We start from the raw sequence: 24749 nt of genomic DNA on the forward strand, positions 1-24749 counted from the left end.
ATGGCTTGGATGAAGCACCTTCACAAGCATCTACCAACCTGAATTGTTAGACGAAAATGGTATATAAAGAAAAGCATATTTTTTTTCATTTAACACTGGGAAAGCAAAGCTGTATATCGATAACCTCAACTTAAGAGGAGGTGACTAGAAAGTATTCTGGCATAATGGCAAAACAGTAATACAAAAAGCAATATAAAATAATAATAATTGTAAGAACATTTTTACTTTATTCATTTAAACATGGAGACAACGTTGAATCAATTAGGAAAATTTCAACCCCTGGACTATTAAGAAGTCTCAAGGAAGTTTATGTTCAATTTTATGGACCCATAATAAAGCACAGATCCATTAAAGATGTTGTGGGCCAACAGACTACACTTATCTTTGTAGGAGTTGACTGGATATTAACCACAAAGAAATAGAATAAATCAATAAAAACAACAACAACAAAAAAAGCCCAACACGTTCATTTCATAAGACTTTACAATTTTGATATTTTCTTTATGTAAGGAATTTGATACAAAGGTTTGTCTAGCAGGACTTCTTAGGTACAGGTATCTGCCACTTTCATATGAAAAAAAAATCACAGTAGAATTACTCCACATTTTCAGTGAATACTTAGATTCTCAAAGTATCCTGCCCCAAAACTTGAATGATATACGTGACCAATAGAAATACTAGGAATAATCTGTTTTAGATCTACTTCCCACACATATGCCATCATAAACAACTGTCCACTGGTGCCTACATCCTCAGGGTTTCTGGTCAAAGGTCAGAAATGTCATTCACTTGCAAAGGTAATTTTCTTGGAGGAAAGGTACTTAGAGCTGGTTTCAGATGTGCAAGATTTGAATGACAGATGAATGATGACTGTTGCTATTGGTGTTTACTGTACTGGATACAAAAGCATCCATGTAATGTAAGCTCATCCCTGTCAACTCTCTTAATTTTAAGGAAACAGCTAGAAAGATATTCTTTCTAACCTCACTTCTACTGGCCAAGAAAAAAAAAAAAAAAGAGTAACTGAGTAACTCTCTCCTTCTGCCATCACATTTAATACAGTCCAAAATCTAAATTTAGAGCATTGTAGAAACACAGACATACAGATCATGTTGTTATCTTCAGTTCAGCACTAACATATTCTTGAGAATCTTCTACATATAGATTAGGTAAAATGAATATCAATCTGCACTTCCTTTGTTTACAAGTAAAGACTGCTTGAAATTACCCTAGGTTAGAAAAATCCACATTTCTGCAGCAAATGGCAAAGTGACATTTATAATAATTCAAAAATAACTACACAGTTAAATAAATAAAGGAATAATTACTGGTTTCATTTTTAAGTGTTTCTCATAGATTTTCTAATATTGTTGTTTACCTGGTCACTATGGAAATCAGGCCTCTCTTTGGCCTATCTAAGTTTTCTGTTTTCCAAGTATTTGAAATTCATGCCTTTCTTTAAACCATATCACATATATATATTATAACCTCTCTTTTTTTTCTCCCTCTTAAAAAAAAAAAAAAAGAAAGAAAAGTATATATATACACCTTCCTAGTATACAATATTTCCAAGTTTATAACATATTGGTTATTTCTGCGTAGAACAATTTCAAATACAGTTGTGTTCTCCTAGAGCCATGACGAAGTCTGTCAGGGTCTTGAAAGGAAAGGCAGAGTAATTTAATTCGACACATACTATTTGAATAAAATAATTATCAAATAAGAATTTTAGCTTATTAAATCATTAAATTATTATAAACAATTGGAAAAGAAAAATAAATGAAAATATATTTGTTATTTGTAATCTTTGGGTTTGTTTACTTACTATCAAGCCGCTGTTACTTTGTCTTCTCTCTCGGTCATGAAGTTTTCTGTAGAAAATTCCTCCAGGATTAAACTGAGTACTCCAAACAATCATGTTCCCTTGAAAATATGCATCCATTCCAGTTATCCTTGAATTATGTTCAATATGTGATATTTGTTGATGAACATCACTGTAGTTGAATGGATATGCAAAACCCAGGATGTCAGTGTCATTAGCAACATAGAGAACTTGATCTTCAGAGCCTAGGAATTATTATAATGAAACAAAAATAAGGTAAATGTCAACTAATGCAAAAATCAGTGGTTTTCACTCAAGTAGCTTTTTGGTGTTTATCTGACCATTTCTTATGTTAAAAAAACCACTCATGCTCTGGACAATAATTGCAACTCTTCATACTTTGATACTATTATATGACTTAATGTTCTCCAGACTCACACTGTGACACCTGACACTGTATATTTTAAGAAGTATGTAATGTAAGAATTTGAGCACTTTAAGCAATATACAAAAATAGGGGATACTATGCATATATCCATAACCCACATCAATTGCTACACATTTTTAAACGCATGTTGTGTCTAAAGGGTCCTAAACAAACACAAACATGCCAATAGGCATTATTTTAAAGTGCTCTAGTATCTTTAGTGAAGACAGGGAAGCTTTGAAACTGACTACAACAGAAGCAAACTGGACTAGAGTTGCTATAGAACATGCACAGTAATGCCTTACATCTCAGCATTTCAGACAGTTTATGGATACATGTGAATGTGCAATATTTATGGTTATCTAGTTACCATTTACATTTGGATATCATATATGCTATTCATAAGAAAGGTTATTCTGAGTTGTTTTGAGAATTACTTGTGTGTATTATTCAAGAAATATTTATCTAAATATTGATTATATATGCAACACATCAGCGCTACCAATGATGTACATAATAAATGATTTAGTATAGCCCATTTATTATAATTTCTGTAGCCTTACCTTTTGCTACACAACTGTTATTCCTCTCCTTATAATTTTTCTCACATGCACATTTGTATGACCCTTTAATGTTGTTGCAATGTTGGGAGCAGGCACCAAATACCATACACTCATTGATATCTGTGAGGGAAACAAATGCAGTTTATGAATCTATAGTCTAATACTATCTATTATTTAACTGAACATCCTGGAAAAATGCAAATGAAGAAAACAAACTCGTAAGTATCAGTATATCTTGCAACAGTGAAAGGAAGCTTTCTGCAATTATTACTAACATTATTCCCACTGTAATCAACACACCTCAGAAAGACATGTATATATATATATATATATATATTTACTATTTCTCCATCCTTCTTATATAAACCTATAATCATTAGAACTTGAAATCAACTTTGAGAATGAAAATGCCTGCTACAATTATTTCCAACACATCTACCTTTGTTAGACCGTAAACTAAATGATCACCTGTTATTGGACAACCTCCCATGTATGGCATTTTCTCCAAAATCAAGTAATGAAGCTTTTTTATTCAAGAGTCTATTCACTTTGACAGTCCCATTGAAGTGATCTGCACTTTTTTTTGCAAGTTACTGTTCACCAGTAAAAAAGAAATTTAATTCTTAAACTATTCTTTGGAAGGTAGAAGTACTTATCTTTAATTATAACATCTTTTTTTTCCTGCTCAGTGTGGCATCATAGATATTAAGACATGTTTTCTAAGGTATTTTACCTTCAAACTATTTATCTTTGTTTCAATTCCCAGTTTTATGCATCTTCATTATTTTTAAGCATCCAAAGTATTCTCACATATATATTTAAAAGCCGGTCCTAAATGCTCAGTTAAATATTCTATTAGACCATGAATCATCCATTAAAATCTTAAATTAGAAATTCATTTAATATTTGTCCTGAACCTTTTGACATTCACAATCAATGTTAATCTTTGATAACTTCTCCAGGTATATGCATAACTCTACATCCTGTAAGTCCTTTCAGTTTCTTATCTCGGTTTCTAAATCTCACAGCTATGAAACAGTTTGGAGAAAAAAAAAAAAAAAGTGATATGCACCCCCTTCTCTAGCATAAAAAATGGACTACCCAGCTGACTTTTAATACTTTACAGTAAAAGTGATGGAAAAGGTCTGTACCTTCACATTGTCTATTTCTCTTGTTTCTCTGAAATCCAGGTTTGCATTGACACAGTAGGGATGTTTTTGTTTGATTACAGTATGCATCATCTCCACAAGGATTCACATTAGCTTCACATGTATATTCGGTGACACCTAAACATAAACAAAACGTCTAAAAAAACCTGATAGATTTGTTTATCTGTTAAAAATGACATTAAAATAACAAAAAAAGTGACAAATTTATCTTTACGTTGAAAGATCAAGGTAAATTTTAAACAAATATATGACATTACAGTGTTTACCTACATATGCATATAAATTGACAATATTTAGTTGAAATACTGTGCTTCACATCAAGAATTTAATACCAAAATTTATCTTGCTGCAGATGTGAAATAAAGTGCAATCCATTTATAGCTGATCTACTCCAAAAAGAACTACTCTAAATGCTCTAAAGGCTATTGCAACATTTCCTTCCTTTTGTGGTACATCAAATAGAATTAAAATCAACTAACGATTAGCTGCCTTTTTTATTTATTTATTTTTTAAGACTGTGTGTGTATCTGTTTATATACACTGTACAGGTTATGTTATTTTTCATGTTACACTTCAATGCTGTTGAAAAGGTTTTCAATGGATGAAAGTCTCAGTTTATTCTTTATTTTCTGCTACAATCATGAAAACAAACTGTCAGAAAACTCACTTATTTTGCAGTCTTGCTCATCTGAACCATCTCCACAGTCATCAAACCAATCGCACTGTAGTTCCATTGGAATACATTTCTTATCATTACAAGCAAATTCATCTTTTTTACAAGGTCTTGTTTTATATGTGATTTTATCTATGTAATTACAAATGAGTAAGAAAAAAAAATCAGTATTTAGGCAGTATTTAAGCTTTTTAGATTATTTTAGACACATGTAAATTGAAATGACCATGAAGCATTAAGCAACTGGAAATTATTTCAAGCTTAATTTCTTTCAGTTTCAAACTCTGATCTACTAACCTCCAGTTAAGCTTTACTGAAGGACAAGCAGATCTCTGTAACAAAGTTTGCCTTCAGGTTGTTTTCTTTGATCTGAATGCCTTGAAAGGTAATGTCACCTACCACAGTGATCTTCATCCGAGTTATCACCACAGTCATCAACCTCATTGCAAATCTGTTCGGGTCGCAGACAAACCCTGTTGTTTCTACATCTGTACGGCCTTGTTGGAGGGCATGGAAACTTTACTGTATATTAAAAAAAAAAAAAAAAAAGAAATCAGCTACTACCCAGCTAGTATTCTTGAATCTTCTTTAATGTCTCCTTATCAAGGCAATGAGCAGGCATGGGAACACAGCTGTCCTTGACATATGAATGGTACTTTTTATGTTCTGATACCTAATAAAAGAACACTTAAGCAATGTTTACAGTGTAAGTTTTTTCATTTCAAGAATGAAATTATTTTGTGTGATATGGGTAATTACACTTTTTTTTTGTTTGAGAATCATTAAATATGACTGACATAAAATAAAGGAAGTAGCAAATTTAATGCTGATCTGTATTTTGATGTAGAAACAACTTTTTCCCATCTATGCACTTCCTCTAAGAAGATTATTTTTTCACAAATATCTTATCTGAAATTATATGAATAGAAGTAACAATGGAAAACTGTATCAAATTGGATGTGCTCAACAACTATTTGCATTGATGATTCCATAGATTGTTGTTCAATGGAATGTTAAAGTTAATTATAGCTGTAAAAGTTAAGTATAGCTGTAAAAAATATTTTCAACATTAATTTTATTAAACTTGACTGAACTCATTATGAAAATAACTTGTAGCTGTTAATCTAGGATTTTTTATTTTCCAAGAACTCTGAGAATTTCAGTTTTACAGTGTTTCAGACTTATAAAATTTCAGTTTTATAGCTTCTGTGAAGTTATTTTATTCATGATTGCAATGGCAGGCATCCTGAAAGCAGGAGCACACAGTAAAAGTTTATCATAACCTTATATTCCCTATTACCTGATACCTGCTTTCTCCCCTGTTTCCTCATTGGCTGAGTACTACAGGTTCACAACCTATTTGACACACTTCTATACCATACACGTACAATTTAATTTGACCAACCATTAATTTCTCCTTTTCCTTTTTTTTTCCTTCTTCTCTCATGACTAGAGGGCCCATGATTTTTGTTTTTACTGATTTCGTATGGCTCATCCTGTTTTTTTAGCTATCCTCCTTATTTTGGGACAGTGGGATCTTCCCCTTATCTGCTTAACATACTCCACACTACTATGCTGCACAATCACTTTTGAATACGCAAAGTTAGTGGAATAGTTTTTCCTTCTATTGCAAAAACACAACTTTGTTTCTCACACTAATAGATGATGTCTTTTGTTTTGTGCATTTTTGGAAAAAATGGCTTTGGTATTTCTAAAGTTTTGTGATGCTAGACTTCTTAAAAAAATTACTCGAGGTAATTTCTATGTAATGTAATAATACTTTTAGCATTTGTTACAGAACTGTTGTTTTTACAATAAACAAGTATACATCTACCAGATTGACATAACTTTAAAAAGGCACGTAAGTAATTTCTTATTTGACATCTACCCTGTAATTTTAATAGAGGTAAAGACTGTAAACTGAAAAAAGAGAGAGGAGGGGGAAATTATATCCAGTTCCTCTGTCTAGAGTTTTCACTGACACAGGTAACAGTATAACGCAATATGAACTCAGTATTTAGAAAGTATTACTTTGCTTGTATGCTCACATTTCAAGATAATCTTCTAAAGATCAAATGAAGAAAACTTAGATGTGCGTGTCCTTATATACTTAGGTATTATATGTTATTTCTAAATCACTTACTGGCGTTACTACATTGAAAACACTGAAAAATTTAATGCCATACCACACATTTCAGCAACTTCATCAGAGTTATCTCCACAGTCATCCTCTCCATCACAAACCCAAAAATGCAGTTTGCAGAGAGAATTGTTGCACAAGAACTCATCAGCTCTACATATACTTCCCCCTGGAAGGAAAGAAAGAAGAAAAAAAAAAAAAAAAAGGAAAACAGAAAGACAAAGAATGAATGTCAGTTCTTGATAAAATCAGTAACATTATTACACATACTATCTGCAAAGGATGACACGTAGTGTAACTACATGAACAAATCCCACATGTAAGAGTTGAAGAAGCAGAGGGAAATACTCATTGTACTGTCTTCCTTGACCATACGCTTCTTCCAGTTTCTTCTCATGACTGTTATATCTAGCAATTTCTTATTTGGCCTGACTAGAAAGATAAGTTACCAAAGAAAGACAATGAAAACTCACCAACTATAAACTTTGCTATTAGGGTAGATCTAGACATACAGGTACAAAGTAGATAAGACTAGGTGACCTCTAAAAGTCTATTTCTTTTCATAACTTCTGAAATTTCTCATTGAGATATTTAGCAGACACAAAACACATCAAGAATATTTTTTCCATACAACTTTGGTATTGATTGATCTCTGAAACATCTAACAAAACAGAACAGAGTGTGAGAGCTAGAGTGTTCAAGCTTTAAAAATGCTTCAAGTTGGATTCAGTTTTAATATGTGCAGCAGTAAGAAGGTATTTTGTTTCAAAGATGTTACAACTAAATTTTACCATTACAATCAATGAAGTTATAGAAACTTCTTGAAGTTCATTTTCTATAGAACATATTTTTCTGGTAAATGGATTCTCAGTTTTCTGAGAAAAGTAGAGTACAGAAGTAAAAAAAGAAGAAGAGAAGAAGAAGAAAAAAAAGACCTGCAGAGGAGGAAACAATGAAATTTTTTAAGATAGCATCAAAACTCTCCCTGTGGCTTTGCTCAATGCATTACATCTATTCTAATAGTTAGATTAAGCTCCAGTGGCTTACTTACTCACTCAGTGCCCTGTTCACACCCCATTAAAATGAACAGAAGGCTTTCTTTCACCATAAAAGGTTCAGAACAGGTTTATTTATTTTTTTTTCAGAACATTAATTTGCATGAAATACCCACTGTGTAAGAGGATGTTGGGAACTCTCATTCTGTGTTACTGAATATGAGTCACCTCCATTGCAAATATAAGTTACAAGCAGTAACAGAAATTTTATTTGGAAATAAATATTATATGGAAAAAAATATATATGGAAAAAAATATATAAATAATATATAATATAAATAATATAATAAATATATTTTATTATAAATAATATAATATAAAATATATATATGGAAAAAATACAATCCAAGTTTTTTTTTTTTTATTACAGAAGACATGAATATAAATAATTGTGTGTATAATCACAATAAACCCACAATACTAGTTGAATCATAAGACTGAAAGAAACTAAAAAGTTGTATTTTTTAAACATGCATTTGTGGGCTACAAATAAATAGTATGGAAATTGTTTCAGAATACTATAGAATAAAATTCCATTTTTGTTTGCTGTATTTCTAAAGAGAAAAAAAATAGTTATCAGTGAGATAAACTGGCATTTGTTTTATGTGATTGCTCTGCCTGCCGTAATTCTTTTATAGAATAGATTTCTATAAGAGAAATCATAATTGTGACATAAATACACAGTATTATAGCAATAACCAACTAGGCAAAAGGTTTCTTATTGCATTATAAGCAATTTGCAGTTCACAGAAGCTTCATTATGCCATCCAAAGAATAATGTAGGCTCCAGATAAAATAAGTATGTTACTACTCATTTACAGTTCATTGCTTTTCAAAGAGATATAGGCTAGATATTTGTAAAGGCAGTTTTAAAATGGACTTCTAAAAGTTTGTTGATTTTTCCATCTTCTTAAAACAGTTCATATTTCAACACTTCCAAATATGACATTTGCTCTTTGCAACTGAACATCTCTGGAACAGATTTCAGATTTCTTCATTGTCATTCATTTCTTCCATATTTCATAATTTTCTGGTCTTTCTTTCAAACTAAATCATCCTATATAACCTCTTGCCCCACCCCCCCCACACCCCCCAAGGGTAAGCATTGTGGCTTTGTAGTTTTATGATAAAATAATGGAAGAATATTTTACTCTGCAATTGCTTGCTTCACCTCAGATTATTATTGCTTACTTTTGTACTGCATTATACCTTTGAAAGTACACACAGATCATATGACTCTAGATGCCTAATCCACATAACTATACTCAAAAGAGAAAGAAAAAAATAAAAGTCTGGAAAAAAAAAAACAAGAAACTGACAAAATGCTGAGTAAAATTTTACTATAATTTCTTTGACTGAGAAGTTCTGTCTTTGTCACAATTATTGAGTTACTACACTTAAAAGTCTTGTGCAGAGTTACACTGCTACTGCCTGGTGGTTAAAGAAAGGTTCAATTTAAAAAATAAATTCAGAAATAAAACATTTTTCATGGTCCTAAGCTCAGAAGAAATACTAGGGGGAACTTCAACAATATTTAGTTGCTTACATCTATGCATCTGTGTCATATATGTATGCAAATATATATGAATGCACAATTGAAAAGGCATATTAGAACAAGATTTCTGAATTTTCATCAACTATGAGAATTAGACTAACTGATGTATTTCTCAAAAACATTTGGAAGCTTAGTCATAACCATGAAGGTACAAGCATAGTGTTTAGCTTCATGTGAATCAACTTATGTGCATAGTTCTGTTCTCTTAGGAGAGAGAATTCAAAGCGTGGTCTTACAGTTTCTGGTTAGATGCAGGATTTCATCTACATGAAACAACAGAAAATTGGGGTCTTGTTTATTTAGCATTTTTTCATTATAATGAATGGTTTTCATCTTATTGTTACTTATAAGATTGTTTTAAATAACAACAGTCTAGTAATACTGGATGTATTACTGATTTCTTTGATGATACAGAATACACTACCAGTAAAAAAACCAACCTTGGTCACAGTCTTCTTCATCACTGCCATCCACACAGTCATGGATTCCATCACAAAGCCATCTGATAGGAATACAGTAAGCCTTATTTTTGCATCGAAACTGATCTTCTTTACATTCTGTTACACAATCCATCTGTGTGAATACAGATGTGAACTAATTATTAATGAATAAAAATGACAACATACTTAATGACAAACTTAAAATTTACTGACGCTTTTTCATTGCCCTATGTATTTAATAAAATACAGTTGTCCCTGACAATGGAATGTGTAATTTAAATAGTTACTGAAGTCCAAGTGAAATCGTAAGCACACTATACATATTCTGATAGTGCCTCTGTTGCTCAGCATTAGCAATGGAAACAGTGGCTATATTTATATGCCTGAAGTGAACTGTCCTGAAAGAAACAACCCTGGACATGAAGCCAGTTAGTACAAACTGTCTCATATCCACATCGATCTGGACTAGAAACCTACAGAGTAGATTGTCTTCACCTGCACTGGGTAGCATTTAGCTCACGCAAACTTCTGGCTCTAAATGGCACCTTTATGGCTCTGAGAAAAAACAACTATTTTTGGTCTTTTTTTCTTAAAGTTGTTCAAGAAGGTATTAGTGTTTTAAAAAAGATATCAACAGTGTAATATCTAGGAAGAGTATGGCATGAAGGCCCATGGAGAGTGAGGTGAGTCCTAGGATTATTCGATATCTCAAGGACAGAGGGAGGCAAATGTGACACAAAGTCATCCATATTGTGAGTACAGAACAGTCTCTGAAGCGAACTGCCCCAGAACGACATCCAGGTGTTGATTTAGAGGAAACAAACTGATCTATTTGAAAAGAAGGACACACAGCAAAGAAACATAATCCACTGTAAATACAAAGCAACCAAAATCATGGGGCTAAGTTATCTGACAGTGTTCAATGAATGCAAAAAAAAAAAAAAAAAAGTGTCTCTATTCAGTTCAAAAACTGTTAAAAAATTCATTTCATACACTAGAAAAATAAAATTGTCAGTTACCTCATCAGATCCATCAGCGCAGTCATACTCTCCATTACATTTCAAAGATGCTGAAATACAGCCTCCACTTGCACAGACATACTCACTTGAAGAGCAGGTTGGAGATGCTGGTTACAAACACATATTTTAGCATTAAGAAAAAGATAACTTATGTATAAGCTGCCTTATGATTCCATGTCTTTATCTGGTTTAACACAGTGTGCAAACGTATTTATAAATGATGAACTTTTCCAAACTTACAAGGAAATATTTGACAAAAGTGAATTGCCTCATCCTAAGTAAATTGTATAATGACAATGAAAGGATATGTGTTTTATCACTGAGAAATTTCTTTTTGTGTTTTCCTTATGCTTGGTAAGGATGGCAACTACACATATACACATATTCACGTAATTAGTATATTATAAAATTCATGCTTAAAGTGGGCCTAGGCTTTACCTAAATTATGTAAATGCTAATAATTAAACAAACTTAAGTTATATGAAACCACAACTTTGGCATGCATACATTATTAAAGTTTAAATAAATACATATTAATCAGTTTTTATTTAAAATACAAGTAGACATTTTTGTTGCATTGGAAATCAGGAGAGTTGTGTCATAAAATTCCATAAGCTTCATTAATGCAGATGAAGCTTACAAAAAATAATGCAAATATAAAACAACTGAATTTTCCAAGACAATAATAATGAAATAAAACAACAAATTTGCTAGAGAAAACCTTTGCATAAGGACTAGTAAATAATGAATGAACACCATAAAACAAAAAACCTCCAGATACCCTAGTAACATGCCAAGAGATGCTGGTATTCTCAGAGCAAAATTCTGTAACCTGAATTATATTTCACTAAAATTAAATACCATTCCTCTCAAAAAGTTTCATATTGCGTGGCTGTATATAATTTTTTAAAAAAAAAAAAAAAACATGAGTACGAAGACACAATGATACAAATTCAAAAGAATGAACTATATCAGACTTATTTGCACTTCTCCCTAGTCATAATGCACAAGTTCTCAAGTTGTTGACTTATTTTCTCCTTGTTTCATTGTGATTTATTCCTTGTTTCATTCAGTTTTATTTGTCAGCATTATATAAAACAATACCTGGTTCACAATTTTTCTCATCATCCCCAAGTTTGCAGTCTTCATGACCATCACATTTCCATTTTGCTGATATGCACTGACCGTTGGAACACTGGAACTGATCCCTTGAACAGCCTGTTTCACAATACCTCTGTTACAATAAAAACAATGTGTATACAAAATCAAGAGTTTAATATAAACATAGGTAAATATACATCTAATCAGAGAAATTAATGGCCATAACTCTTCACATTATTAAATATAGCAATGCCTTATGAAATAAAATATCTTTGTAAGTATGATCCATGAAAGGTGGGAAGCATCTGAGGTCCAATACTAGCAGGAAAGGAAAGGGGACAAAAGGAAAGAACAGAGAAACTGCAAAGCAAATATCCATGAAGCTTCTGCTACATAAGCAACAGTCTACACTTTTTCAACAAAAAACATAAACCAAACGAACCAACTGCTGGTATTGAAAGCAATAGCTCCCCACCTAGGACAGAAAATGTATGGAGGATGGGAAGAGGTTCAGATCATTGATGGGGCCAAAAAGATGTAGATACACTACAGATAAATATGACTTGATTTTAAGTCAGCTTCTCCTTTTAGAACTAATTAAATAGGTTCAATTTAGTAAATACATATGTATTTATCGACTCATGTCTACAATTTCCATTACTGCTTATTAAAACAGTCATATGTGGGAAAACTGTGGTCAAACAACATAAAACTACCAATTTTCTCAAATGTTTCTCCTGGAAGAAGCCTACCTCATCTGAGCCATCTGCACAGTCATAGTCTCCATCACACCAGAATCTTGCTGAAACACAGTCTCCATTTGCACAAAGAAAGTCTTTCAAAGTGCATGTTTGAGGCTCTGAATAAAGAAAAGTAACAACCGAAAGTAGTAAATCTCTATTTATTAGCATTTACATAAAAATATTTTGTATAAAAAAAATCCCCAAACAACCAATCAATGAATTACTATAACAAAGCCAAAAAAACACCAACTCTGAAACTCTCGGGACTTTTTTGCCTGTAGGATTTTGTGTTGTTAAAATTTAAAACTAAATTTCATTTACATATAAGATATTAATGAAAATACTGTCATTTCAGTTGTCAAATTTCTTTAGAAAATTATGTGATGATTAATATATAAACATTATTTATTTTAATGCATGCATGTTATCACAGGTTCAGTGAGAAATACCACAGGCTAGAAATTTGTTTTGCACTCATTGCTATCCAATCTAATTAGAACTAAACAGATCTTTCACTTTCAATTGCTCAATAGTGTACCTTTTATCACATACCTTTTAGCAAATATGTGTGTCAAGAATTAGCTTCCCCTGTGCTAAGCATTCAGGGGAACAGTCTTGAGATGGTAAATGGAATACCTAAGAAGGAAGGTTCGGAGTTTCAAGTAAAATAATTCCGTTTTCAAGCAATTAAATATGGGATGAAACATGACAACTATCTACTGACTGAAATGCTGACAAAACTGTTAAAGTGTTTTAACAGAAAGAGAATACAATGAGGTGAAAAAGTTAATGGACAGCATACTTTCACAAAAAATACACTATTGTCAGAACGTTAGAAAACGGAAAAGAAGAAGTAAAAGTAAGAACAAGGATGGAGATTTTAAGTAATGTCAGAGAAAACAGAAAGGAGATGTTAGATAAAAAGAATCTTAGGAGCTTACAGATGGACAGGAGACAGTAAAAGTTGAAAGGTAAATGAGATATTTTTTGATAAATTGATATGTTCTTCTATTCCCTAGGAAGAAACAAAACACAGGTAGGTCTGAAGTCATTATAAAAGGCGGACACAATAAAAGGGAAGAGCAGACAAAATTAATTCAAGGTACAGGCAAAGCAAACAGAAGTAGGCTGCAGGGAGTGATGGAGTAATCATGCGAAAGTGAGATTTGTTGCTTCAGCCTATTTACTTCACTGTCTGCATAGCTCTGCATTTTTGCTTTTACTGCCATGAAAACACTGGACAGGGGATCAGAGTGGAAGATTCTCCCAACAGAATACCATGCACTTTCCTTCTGAAAATGAGGACAAACAGCTGGTAAAGGGCTGAAGGGCATGTCCTATGAAGGGAGGCTGAAAACACCTGGGTCATCTAGCATGGAGGAAAGAAGGCTCAGAGGCGACCTCACTGCTCTCTACAACTTCCTGAGGAGGGGAAGTGGAGAGGGAGGTGCAGATCTCTTCTCCTTGATAACCGATGAAATGTGCCGGGGAGGTTCAGACTGCATATTAGGAAAAAAATTCTTTACTGTGAGGGAGGTCAAACACTAGCACAGACTTCCTAGTGAGGTGGTTGATGCCCCAGGCCTGTCAGTGTTCAAGAGAAATTTGGACAATGCCCTCAATAATATGTTTCAACTTTCGGTGGTCAGGCAGTTGGATGAGATGGTCTCTGAAGATCCCTTGAAACTGAACTAATCTGTTCTAAAAGACACTGGAAAAAAATGAAGTCCCTCTGGACTTTGAACCATTAGATTAAACAAAGGCACAGAAGAGATAATTGAGCAAAATGTAATTGAGCCTCTATATGGAGCCTCTTGACTGCCACACAGTTTTGGGAGTGTAGGACTGAAAAAGCAACTAAGGTTTATTTGTGAGAATATTTCCATTGGAGGAAACACTGCATTATGTAAATAATATAAAATCAAGAAAAAAGATTGATTGGTAAGATCTTTTCAACAGAGAGCTGGGAAGAGTTCAGGCAATTGGCGAACAACAACTAAATCAGTGGAGGAAGGGGGAAAAAGAGAAAGGAGGTGAAGATGAGAGTAGCAATGGACTGAGTAATGTTAAAGGGTCTTTAAATAGCAATGGAAAGTAGCAACATGCCTGTTTTTGAGAAACATAACAGAGTGATCAGGGAAAAGCTAAAACAAAACAAAACAAAACAAAACAAACACTCCCATCCCACACCCAAAATTAGAAACTTCCAATTTAGAATTTGGCAAATACCAACAGCACGACAACATATTAGACATGAGTTGCACAGATCTATGGTAAAGTCAAACTAAGTTTTTTTTTTTTTTTTTAATAGAAATCTCGATTTTTAGAAATCAAAGACTGTCTCAAGAAAGGAGTATTTTTGATAAATGTTTCAGCTTCTGCTTCATTTGTTTTCCCCTCACTTCATAATTAAAAGCCAAAATTACCCTGTTTGAAAGTTTTTTAAGAGGAATTTCATTTTTCAGGTAGGCACAACTTTTCATTTTGAAGCTGTAGGGAAATAGCAATAGAAGCAGATCTACGCCAATTTCATCAGTTCTCCAGCAATGTTATTTTTAAGCAAATCAAAGGTTAGTTTTATATGGATTCTTAGATTATACACATAATACTAATTTTCTCAAAGCAAAAGCTCATTGTATAAATGTTAGCAAATCACTGACATATGATTCTTTTTACTGTTAACAGGCCAGGAAGAGGAAGTTCAAGATATGATAAATTATGTAAAGGAAACACTTTGTGGAAAAACAATTCATATGCAAATAAGCATTTCTCATGTTTCTATACTCATTTGCAAAATATAAGCAAATACTTTTTCTATACTGCTAATGAATTATTTATAAACAGAGATTTGATTCTGCAAAAATGTACACAATGAGCTAACTTCTCATTTCTCTGTTTGCAAGAAATATTTCTTCTGCTATTGGAATACATCTCTGTGATTTACATATGAACACAGAAGAGCACTTTCCCATCAGTGCTGTAGCTGTTAGTGAAAGGAATAAGTATTAATAGACCTCTGTATAACCAATAAAGGACAGCATCTTTCAGCTTCTGCTTTATAAAAGCACTGAAACTCCTTCCTGAGAAGAGCATTTTTGAATTATTAGAAAGAATCTTATTTGAAACACAGAACATGAGATGATCTCCTTCACATTTTAAAGTTGGAAAATTATCTGTAGAGCCAACAGACACTTTTGTTATCAGTTTAAATGATAACAAGAATGGGACCTCATAAGAAAGATTTAAAATCATTTCATATTTGGGGTTCAATTTCTTATTTAATAAGCATGGATATTGCACTATCATGAACTGACAGGATTTTATTAGGAGACCGAGGTACTTGCATACAACTCAGAGGGAAGAACAATTTTTTTTTTCCTTAAAATAAGATATGAGGTTCAAACTTATACTGTACTTTTTACCTGTATTTGTGCAGGCCAAACACATTTGCTCCTTATGAGAATTCTGTATTTTGCAACAGCTGTTGCAAAGTCAACTTTTAGAGAAACTAATTTGTATAAAAGGAAGGGTGCAACTTGTATGTAGGAAAACAAGTAACAGCAACATAAACATGGGATGGGAGCTCTTCAAACAGAATGAGTTAGGAGTGTATATTGACCTCTTGATTCATTCAGGCATTTGGCAGCCCATCATACAGACTTAGAGGAATTAGAGGGACATACTTAGGCCATACTTTCTTTCAAGGCATTAAAGATTCTGCAGATACAGAATGGAGCCATTCTGTAAAATGCCAAGCAAAAATGAATGTAAAGCAAAATTATATTACCTAGAGAGGCCTTCAAAGAAGTCATCCATGTCTCAGTTCTTTTGAAAATGTTTGCTTAGCAATCGACAGAGATTTTGTATTCTTGGGTAGACTATCGTCAATAATAAACAGCTTTAGCCTATTACACAGGTAAATTGTGTATACACAGACTGTGTGTATAAATTGTGTATACACAGGTAAATTATCTCAGGTAAATTGTGCAAAATATTCTATTCTATGGACTCTCTCTGTGGAGAGTGTAATTAAGATAAAAACCAAGGAACAGTCATACACGTAAGCAAACAGGAGCCAAGTTCAAAATTAAGGGTGATGATTACTTATTCAATGGATTGTTTCATTGTAAAAGTTAATTACTTTACAAAAGAATGGTAAAGATGGGAAAAAGAAAAAAAAATGTATCCAGGGGCTCAAGAGATTTGAAAGAGATCTACTGAGTTTTACTAGATATACAAAGCACACACTGATAAGGAAAATCAATGAGCTAAAAATATAAGTTGAAAGAATACTCAGAAGACATTTCTGGCTTGTCATTGTTTACTCTGTTCTAGCCACTGACCACTACTGGGAACAAGCCAGCAAGATAGATCCCTGGTCTGAAGCAGCATGTTTATATATTCTGCCAGAGCACTGGCTCTGGCAGAATAGTGATGATGCAGTAAGTGATATTTGTAGTAGCTATTCTCTGTACTGAAAGAACTAACTTTACAAATAACTACATGATACAAATATATGCCTCAAAGTCTCATTTTGTGAATGGAGGTCTGTGCCTCATTGTAAGAAAAGGATGTAGCTGGGGGTACTGTATTCATCAGAGATACTACCAGATAATTATGTGGGAGCGAAACCTTTCAGTAAGCCAAGCCAGAGTACCAAGTGTGATGCATCCACATAACATTAGTGAAACAGTATTAACATGACAAAATGAAAGAGGAGGTAAAATCAAAACCACCCGTCCTTATAAGTCTCCATTGTTATACAGCTAAAAGCAGTAGCATAGACCATCCTGCAGAATGAATGCCTGTAAGCACAAAATAGTTAATCATTTTTTTCTTCATGTATTTAATGTGATTTTCAACACAGATTTTAATTTTTTATTTTGCTATTTTTTCAGCATTATGTTTAATCAAAACAAAGGCAACACTTGTTCTTTGTTAATCAAGGCATAGGACTGGTAGATGTACATAAAAGAAGAAATCTTTAGTACACATCATTTTATTGAAGTAAAGCCTTTACTTGCCTTTAGCTATCACTGAAACCTAGCTGCTTTTAGAAAACTGACACTAGGCATGGTCATATTTGCACCAAGTCAGCTGAACCTTAAGCAGTGTAAAGAATACAGAAAATTTATAGCACTGTCCACTCAAGATCTACTCACGATGACATTAGGAGACATTCTAGCTTAGTTTCTTTCAATATGTTAATTTAAATGTTTTCACTCAGACATTAAATAATTGCTAGTTCTCATTGCATTTAGGATACAAACTTATCCATGGACAAAATTAACTAATTTGTTTTCTTGACAACTTGTAAGCGCAACAAAACAGCACTGAGAAGATTATCCAGCAACTGTAATATTTCCACACTGATTGAATGCATGTCCTTCTACAGCATTATTACATTTGCTTTGCTTCAATGTTTACAGTACTTTATATTTTCTTTAATTACATTCAATAAAACATTACTGGTGCCTTCTTTTGAGCAGGAATAAGACTCATTACTACAGATTTTCCCATTTTTTAAAGTTCCCTGAAAGAGAAAATATTTTTGCCTAATTTTTTTAAAAATAACCCAAAAAACTCTAACACCAAATTCCCCTTCCAAAAAGATAATAATTAACTGAAGAGAGTTAAAAATACATTCTGTTTTGTTTAGTGCTAGCAGTCTGAACCTTTACCCTCCTTAACAATTCTTACTTATTGAGAGGGTCAACATGACAGCAGGCAGCCTTCATTAGGATTAATGTTTTAAAAAGGTTTTCCAGTTTTGAGCATATTCACTGGAAAATTCAACAGCTACTTAAAAACATTTATGGCAAGTTTGGTAGTACTGTCAGTTACACTCTCTTCAACGTAACCGCTGCTTCTTGTGCGTCCTTGTCTAGGTTCCCATTAACATGGCTGTCCTCTCTCTTCCTTGAGCTACTCCTGTCAAACTGCTTCTGATATGAAGCTGTGGGAATGGGCGTGACATCCTTCACTAGTTTTCTGTCAGTTTTTTGAAGGAGCACAACACTTTTGCATTCATCTATATAAAATGATGTGTTAAGAAGTTCATTAGATAAGAACTACAAAGAAGTAAACAAATAAGCCGGGGAGGATGGTTCACACTATACATTGTAAGACAAATACAGGTAAAGAACAAAAAAGTCTGGAGATGCTATACCAGAAACACAGTCTTAACAGACATATCTCTCTGCATTATAGCACTAATAATTTTTCACCCCCGTGCATGATATTTCTAACTCACTCTTTTTTGCTGCTGATAACTTCAGGTTACTATTGTATGTGAAAGTAAATAATATAGATAAATGTACATACTTGAGTTTTATATACTTGAGAATTTACATTACTTGAGAATTTACTTTACATACTTGAGAATTTCTAAAATTCAACGAATTCATTCTGTATTCTTGAGAAACAACTCATTTTCTGATATAGCTGCCTGAAAAGCCCTTTGTAAAGTCATGTATGCTATGAACAACTTATCATAATGTGCCACGCAATACATTTTGTCAAATTCTTTTGAAGCTCTAATTTAATATATATTTGTTTCATTGCACTTTATTCTTTTATTCTTTTCTCATAGAATTAAGAATTTTCTACATCTACTTTGAACAACTGAACAATATTATGTATTTTCCCAATGCTTCTGAGATTTTGAATTTTACAACTGTGCCAGCCTACTGTATTTAATTTAGACAGCAGAATAAGGGACTTAGGAAGAAAACAGTTAGGAGAAAGGATGCATTTGACAAGCAAAAGAAAACAAAAAATACTGAAAAGCAAACACAAACTACAATTATTCACTACACAAAGATCTGTTAACGCTTATATATTGTAAGGTTTATTCTGAGAATTTAAATAATTTTAGTTTGATGCACAGGCTGCATCCGGGTACCCTCAACTCACTAATTCTATCCACTACAATAAACTACAGATTTCCTTATCTGAAAGTCTAGAGAACAGCCAAGAATGGAGTATATAACTTAGGTATTGATGTGAACACAAAGATGGCAAGCTTAATAAATAAATAAATAAAAAGAAATTGCTGAATAATTTCTCCTACATTATTTGAACACTTGTTTTTATAACCTTATTCTATGACAACTTAAACTTTACAGAAGAGAATTATCAGTTCTGGACAATAAATAAATACCACTTCACACATGACAAAATTTCAAATAAGATGCTTGATACTTATTTTGCAAACAGTAGTAATGTTTAGTGGAGGTAGGCTTTTTTTGTTGTTGTTGTTGTTGTTTTGTTTTCTGTTTTTAATTTTCAACTTTTAAAAAGATATCCGGTCATGTAGATTAACACTGCTATACCAAATCCATGTCTTTCTTTGATTTTTACATGAGCAAAATAGAAAATAATTCTTGCTATTTATAATAGAAATAGAAAAAATCTCACCATCACTAATACTCAATTCTGAAATAAAATCTCTGGTGTAGCTAAGAAAGCTTTCGTGTGTTGTCAACAACACCTGCTTCCCTGCCCCACCTCCTGTCCAGGTTTAACAATAAATGGCTCTGAGTGATTACTGAGACAGATGACATTTTCCTCTTTAGATGAAGCATTTGCATTTGAGAACTATGACACCATTGCTTTCAGTAACTCTTTTTTTTTTTCTTTTTTTTTTTTCTTCTCAAATAGATAGTGATAAAAAGGCATGTAATCCACTTAAACTTTCAAGCTAAATGAGCTAGTCTTCAGACATCCTCTACCTCTGGACAGCATATCTTGAAAGGGAGAAAGGAGCAGACAGCACTTGCACACCATGAGAATGCCTAGTTTATTAAACACTCTAGCTTTGAGGTTATTACCTCAAAGACGCTAAATACACATTCAGGATATACAACCAGAAATATGCATTCAAGATTGTCTGAACAAAAATATATTAATTTCTTGGATTTCTAAAAACAACAAAAAAAAACGGACAGAAATTGTTTGCCAAATGAAGAGAAGACACTTCAGAACTACTGCTGGAATTTCCCTCTTGAATATTTTATAAAGACAATGATAGCAAGATGAAAGAAACCATTATGAATTTGTCATTGCCTCCTGAGAACCATATCTAAATTAACACACTGAAAGTGGTATTACAGAGATTTATTAGGCATTGAAGTTCCTAATGGGTGGGAGAGAACTAGATTAACCAAGCTACTTTCAGTAACAAGGTCGACTTTTTAATCTAGTTAAGTATAATAGAAATGGGTTACCAAAGGCACAAAACATGGCAAATCATCTAAGCAATATACAGAAGGTGATGGGAAGATAGTGTTTGATCAAAAACTTGTTTAACAAGTTGTTAACAGTATTATTATTGTAATTATTAAACTGTAATTGTTTATTGTTAAACAGTATTTCTCACCGAGTATGTTTTAGATTTCTTACCTAGAGATAATAGACATGAAACGTAAGAGTAACTCTGACAAAGGTAAGCTAATTCTGACACTATTTATTGTGAATTCATCAGGTTATTGAGAAGTCACAAGTCAGACTTTTTTATTTATTTATTTATTTATTTTTGTAGCTCTCATAGAGAATTACAGATCTTTAAGAATTAATAAAATCGGAAAATTTCAGCAAGGGACATTTTCGATTCTGGTTGACTGATTTTCAATGGATCAGATGGCATTGTAAGAAAGCACATATGTGCAATTTATCCGAATTTTAAAAAATCCCCTTACATGTTACACTGACTGTATTCATTGTAACATGCACTTAGGTAAAAGTTACTTACTACAGTTCTCTTCATCAGAATTATCACCACAATCATTTTGGCTGTCACATCTCCAATGATCTGGAATACAGTTGTTGTTTTTGCACTGGAATTCATGAGGTCCGCAGGTTTTTTTATCTGTAATTAGGATTAATATCATTTACATCACTGCAGAGTCAAAAGTGGAAAGATTGCTACTGAACACTGACACGACAATATTACCAAAAACCTTTCAGAATGAGCAACTTAAATACTTAAAAAAGTTATTTTCAGAACTAATTTATTTCTCATACTGCATTCTTTAAGATTTTATTTATTCACTCATACCAAAAGAGATATAAATTTGGTGATAAAATTAAAATATATACTGTAAAAACCTCTCATTTAAAGTGAGACGTGAAATTTAGAAGTGATGCACAGATTAGCTCGGAGAGGTTAACAATTGAATCTCAAAAAATACACTGACTTTTTCTTGAATCTTACTGTAAGATTGCTTTACAAAAGATCAGATCACAGTAAACTACAATATATATATATATATTTAAATGTACATAATATATATTTCTCTACAGTTATGTTTACATGCAATTATTTAAGACTAATCATACCTAACAGAAAACTTTGCATTTTGCTTTATATTTTTATCTTTTGTCGTCTTGGACTGAAAGTTTGCTTATACAGAGGAAAAAAAGCGCATAATGCTAAATTGAAATTAATTTCTTCATGCAGTAAATTCTCCATGAGATTTCCTGTTTACAGAATAGTATCGTAGGCAAAGCCTTTTGGGGATGCAAGAACATTCTGAACTACTCCAGCAGGAAGGAGCTGCCTCTGTGTTTTATTTTTTTATTTCACTGTGATGATATTTCGGCAGAAATTCTTAATTTCCATTCAGCTATTTCATAACATCTCAGATCAGACTTCATGTTCCTATTATGACAACTTGATAAGTTCTAATAACTGACAGAACGAAAGAGAACTGAAACATTAGCTTAAGTCAACCTGTTTTTTTCTGCCTCTGAAATAGAAAGGATGATGTCCCAAATTAGAGGTATTACATTTGATGCCATGGCCCAAACTGCTGCTTTTTGTAGTTTGCTTTAGGTGTGGTTCTGGAACTAGAGATATAGAGCAAAAAAATTTTTGAATATCAAAAAGGTGGAGGCAAACAGTGGCATAGCTCCTCACACTCACAAATTTGTTAATTAAAATACTGCCTTTTGCATTTGTTCCCCATTCTCTGACAACATCAAGATTATAAACAGTTTTCTCAGAAAATACTTTTTCTTATGATGTTTCTCAAGATGACAAAAGTAATTCATAGATAGTCAATGATAGTTCAATCATGACATTTCAAATACTTACATTGGCAACAGTTTTTAACTTTGACAATCTTAACACTTTTAACTTTTAAACTTTTAAAATTATAAAACACAAACATAAGAAAAATAAAAAACAGAACTCTTGCATTTCCATCTGTAGCTTTGTAAAAGTTGGTTTCAAATCAGAAACCCATCCTACACATTAAAGTACTTCTAGTAAACTCTATAATCCCACATCACCTATCTGCCCACAAATTGAGTCCTAAAGAATAGTCACAGATCATATACTATTTATTCTTCCACATTGGACAGACACACCAAGATCTAATCAGTAATACACAGAATGCAGAGATAACATCCTTTCATTCGGGCCACTTGCTAGGTTGAAGACAACATGTAAGATATCTTTTCTTATTCTTTATAAAGAATTACCTCATTCTCAAGGATGCTAAATCCATTTTCTAGGATTGCCTCTTTACACTTTTGGAGAAAGGCTGGATTTTTTATTATTATTTATTTTTTAAATATCTATGTGTGTATTCTAAATGTATGATTATTAGTTGAATATTAGTCTTTCTTCTTCCTACTCTAATTTACCTAAAACAAACACATATTTAACTCTTTCCTTTAAAAAATATTTTTTATATCTGCAAGGCTTTCTTCACTTGAGAAATCTGAAAGCTTTTTATTCCTTGGGTTGACTCTGATCTCTTATAGCAGCTTACAGTTGACATGTCTTATGGACCAGATTTGCTGTCTTTTATTTCCTTCTTCACATTAATGAGAGCTCAGGAAAACACTAGAACAATAGAACTAAGATATAACAAAGAGAAATATTTGGGAAAGTTGTGTAACAAATATATGATCTTTCAGAAAGAGCGATTTATTCAGCTCAAAAGAAATAGTGCAAGAGATTAATTTTTGAACTGTGGAACCCTGAAAGGCACACACATATTTTGTCATTGTTGTCTTCAACACTAAACTGCTTTGCATTTTTCTTAAAATGAGGCTGCCTGAAAATGTGGAAGTTCAGATAGGAATGGTACAAAGAAAAAGAAGTAAGTTACGCTAACTCAATTTTTGTATTACTCTCTTTATTATTGACATAAATTAATCTATTTACTGTAAAGGCCCCTTTTCTTATATTGTGTGACTGCCTGAGGTAGCTGCTGGTTGGTTGGAGTCCATCTTCTGTACTTGTCTAATGATACTGTATTTTAGAAATACTTCTAAATGAGCATGAAGAAAATGGGATAAAGGCTTAAATGGAAAACAAAACAAAACCCAGATGATTATACATACAGGCTAAAAGCACATTGATACTGATACCAATGAAGTAAAACCAAAATTTTGCCACTAACTGCATTACGCTGCAGTTTGGGGGATTCACCATCATCAGGAAAAACAAACAAATAAAACAAAAACAATAAAAAAACACTTTTACTCTTTAGGCTAAAATTAATATTTAAAAAAAGGAGGAAGCAGAAAACAGTCATACTAACATTGACACATTATGCGAATAGAAACCTTAAATACACGTAACTTTTTAAAGCAGATTATAATCACTTTCCAACACTGAACACAGCTTTCTTCATATTCTAACCCCAAAAGGGCCTTTTGCGATGTATAGGAGTAAAGATGTGAGTAAGGATTACCATAATTTAATGGCTTCTTTTAACTGTCTGGACAGCAGGCATGAATTAACTCTACCTGTTGTTCTTTGAAAAACAGCACATGCTCATTAATAAGCATGCATTTCCTAACTACTTTAAATTGTCTGAGTTGAAAATGAACCATAGAAGACTAAACACATTCTGAACAATTCTAACAAATTCACTTAAGATAGTATTTCCAATAACATATGGTAGTAAACATTTACTAAGCAATATATACATGACTATGAGGCACTTAAGCAAAGAAGAAATTACCCTTTATGCAAGTTTTGCATTGCAAGCATTTTAAAAATGAACTATAAATGATAAGTTAGTA

At 32.6% G+C, this 24749-nt stretch overlaps 1 protein-coding gene across 1 annotated transcript in view; it reads right to left on the minus strand.

Annotated features, from left to right (window-relative positions):
* The window catches only part of LRP1B (LDL receptor related protein 1B), a 509529-nt gene that overhangs the window by 54475 nt on the left and 430305 nt on the right, over positions 1-24749 (minus strand). The window contains 11 exon segments of the mRNA XM_050711674.1: positions 1826-2067; positions 2813-2932; positions 3964-4098; positions 4649-4786; positions 5054-5176; positions 6841-6963; positions 9845-9977; positions 10864-10970; positions 11968-12097; positions 12717-12823; positions 21460-21576. Coding sequence (XP_050567631.1) covers positions 1826-2067; positions 2813-2932; positions 3964-4098; positions 4649-4786; positions 5054-5176; positions 6841-6963; positions 9845-9977; positions 10864-10970; positions 11968-12097; positions 12717-12823; positions 21460-21576 — 1475 coding nt within the window.

This window comes from Cygnus atratus, chromosome 6, assembly GCF_013377495.2.
Source record: "Cygnus atratus isolate AKBS03 ecotype Queensland, Australia chromosome 6, CAtr_DNAZoo_HiC_assembly, whole genome shotgun sequence".
In the NCBI taxonomy this organism is placed as follows: Eukaryota; Metazoa; Chordata; class Aves; order Anseriformes; family Anatidae; genus Cygnus; species Cygnus atratus.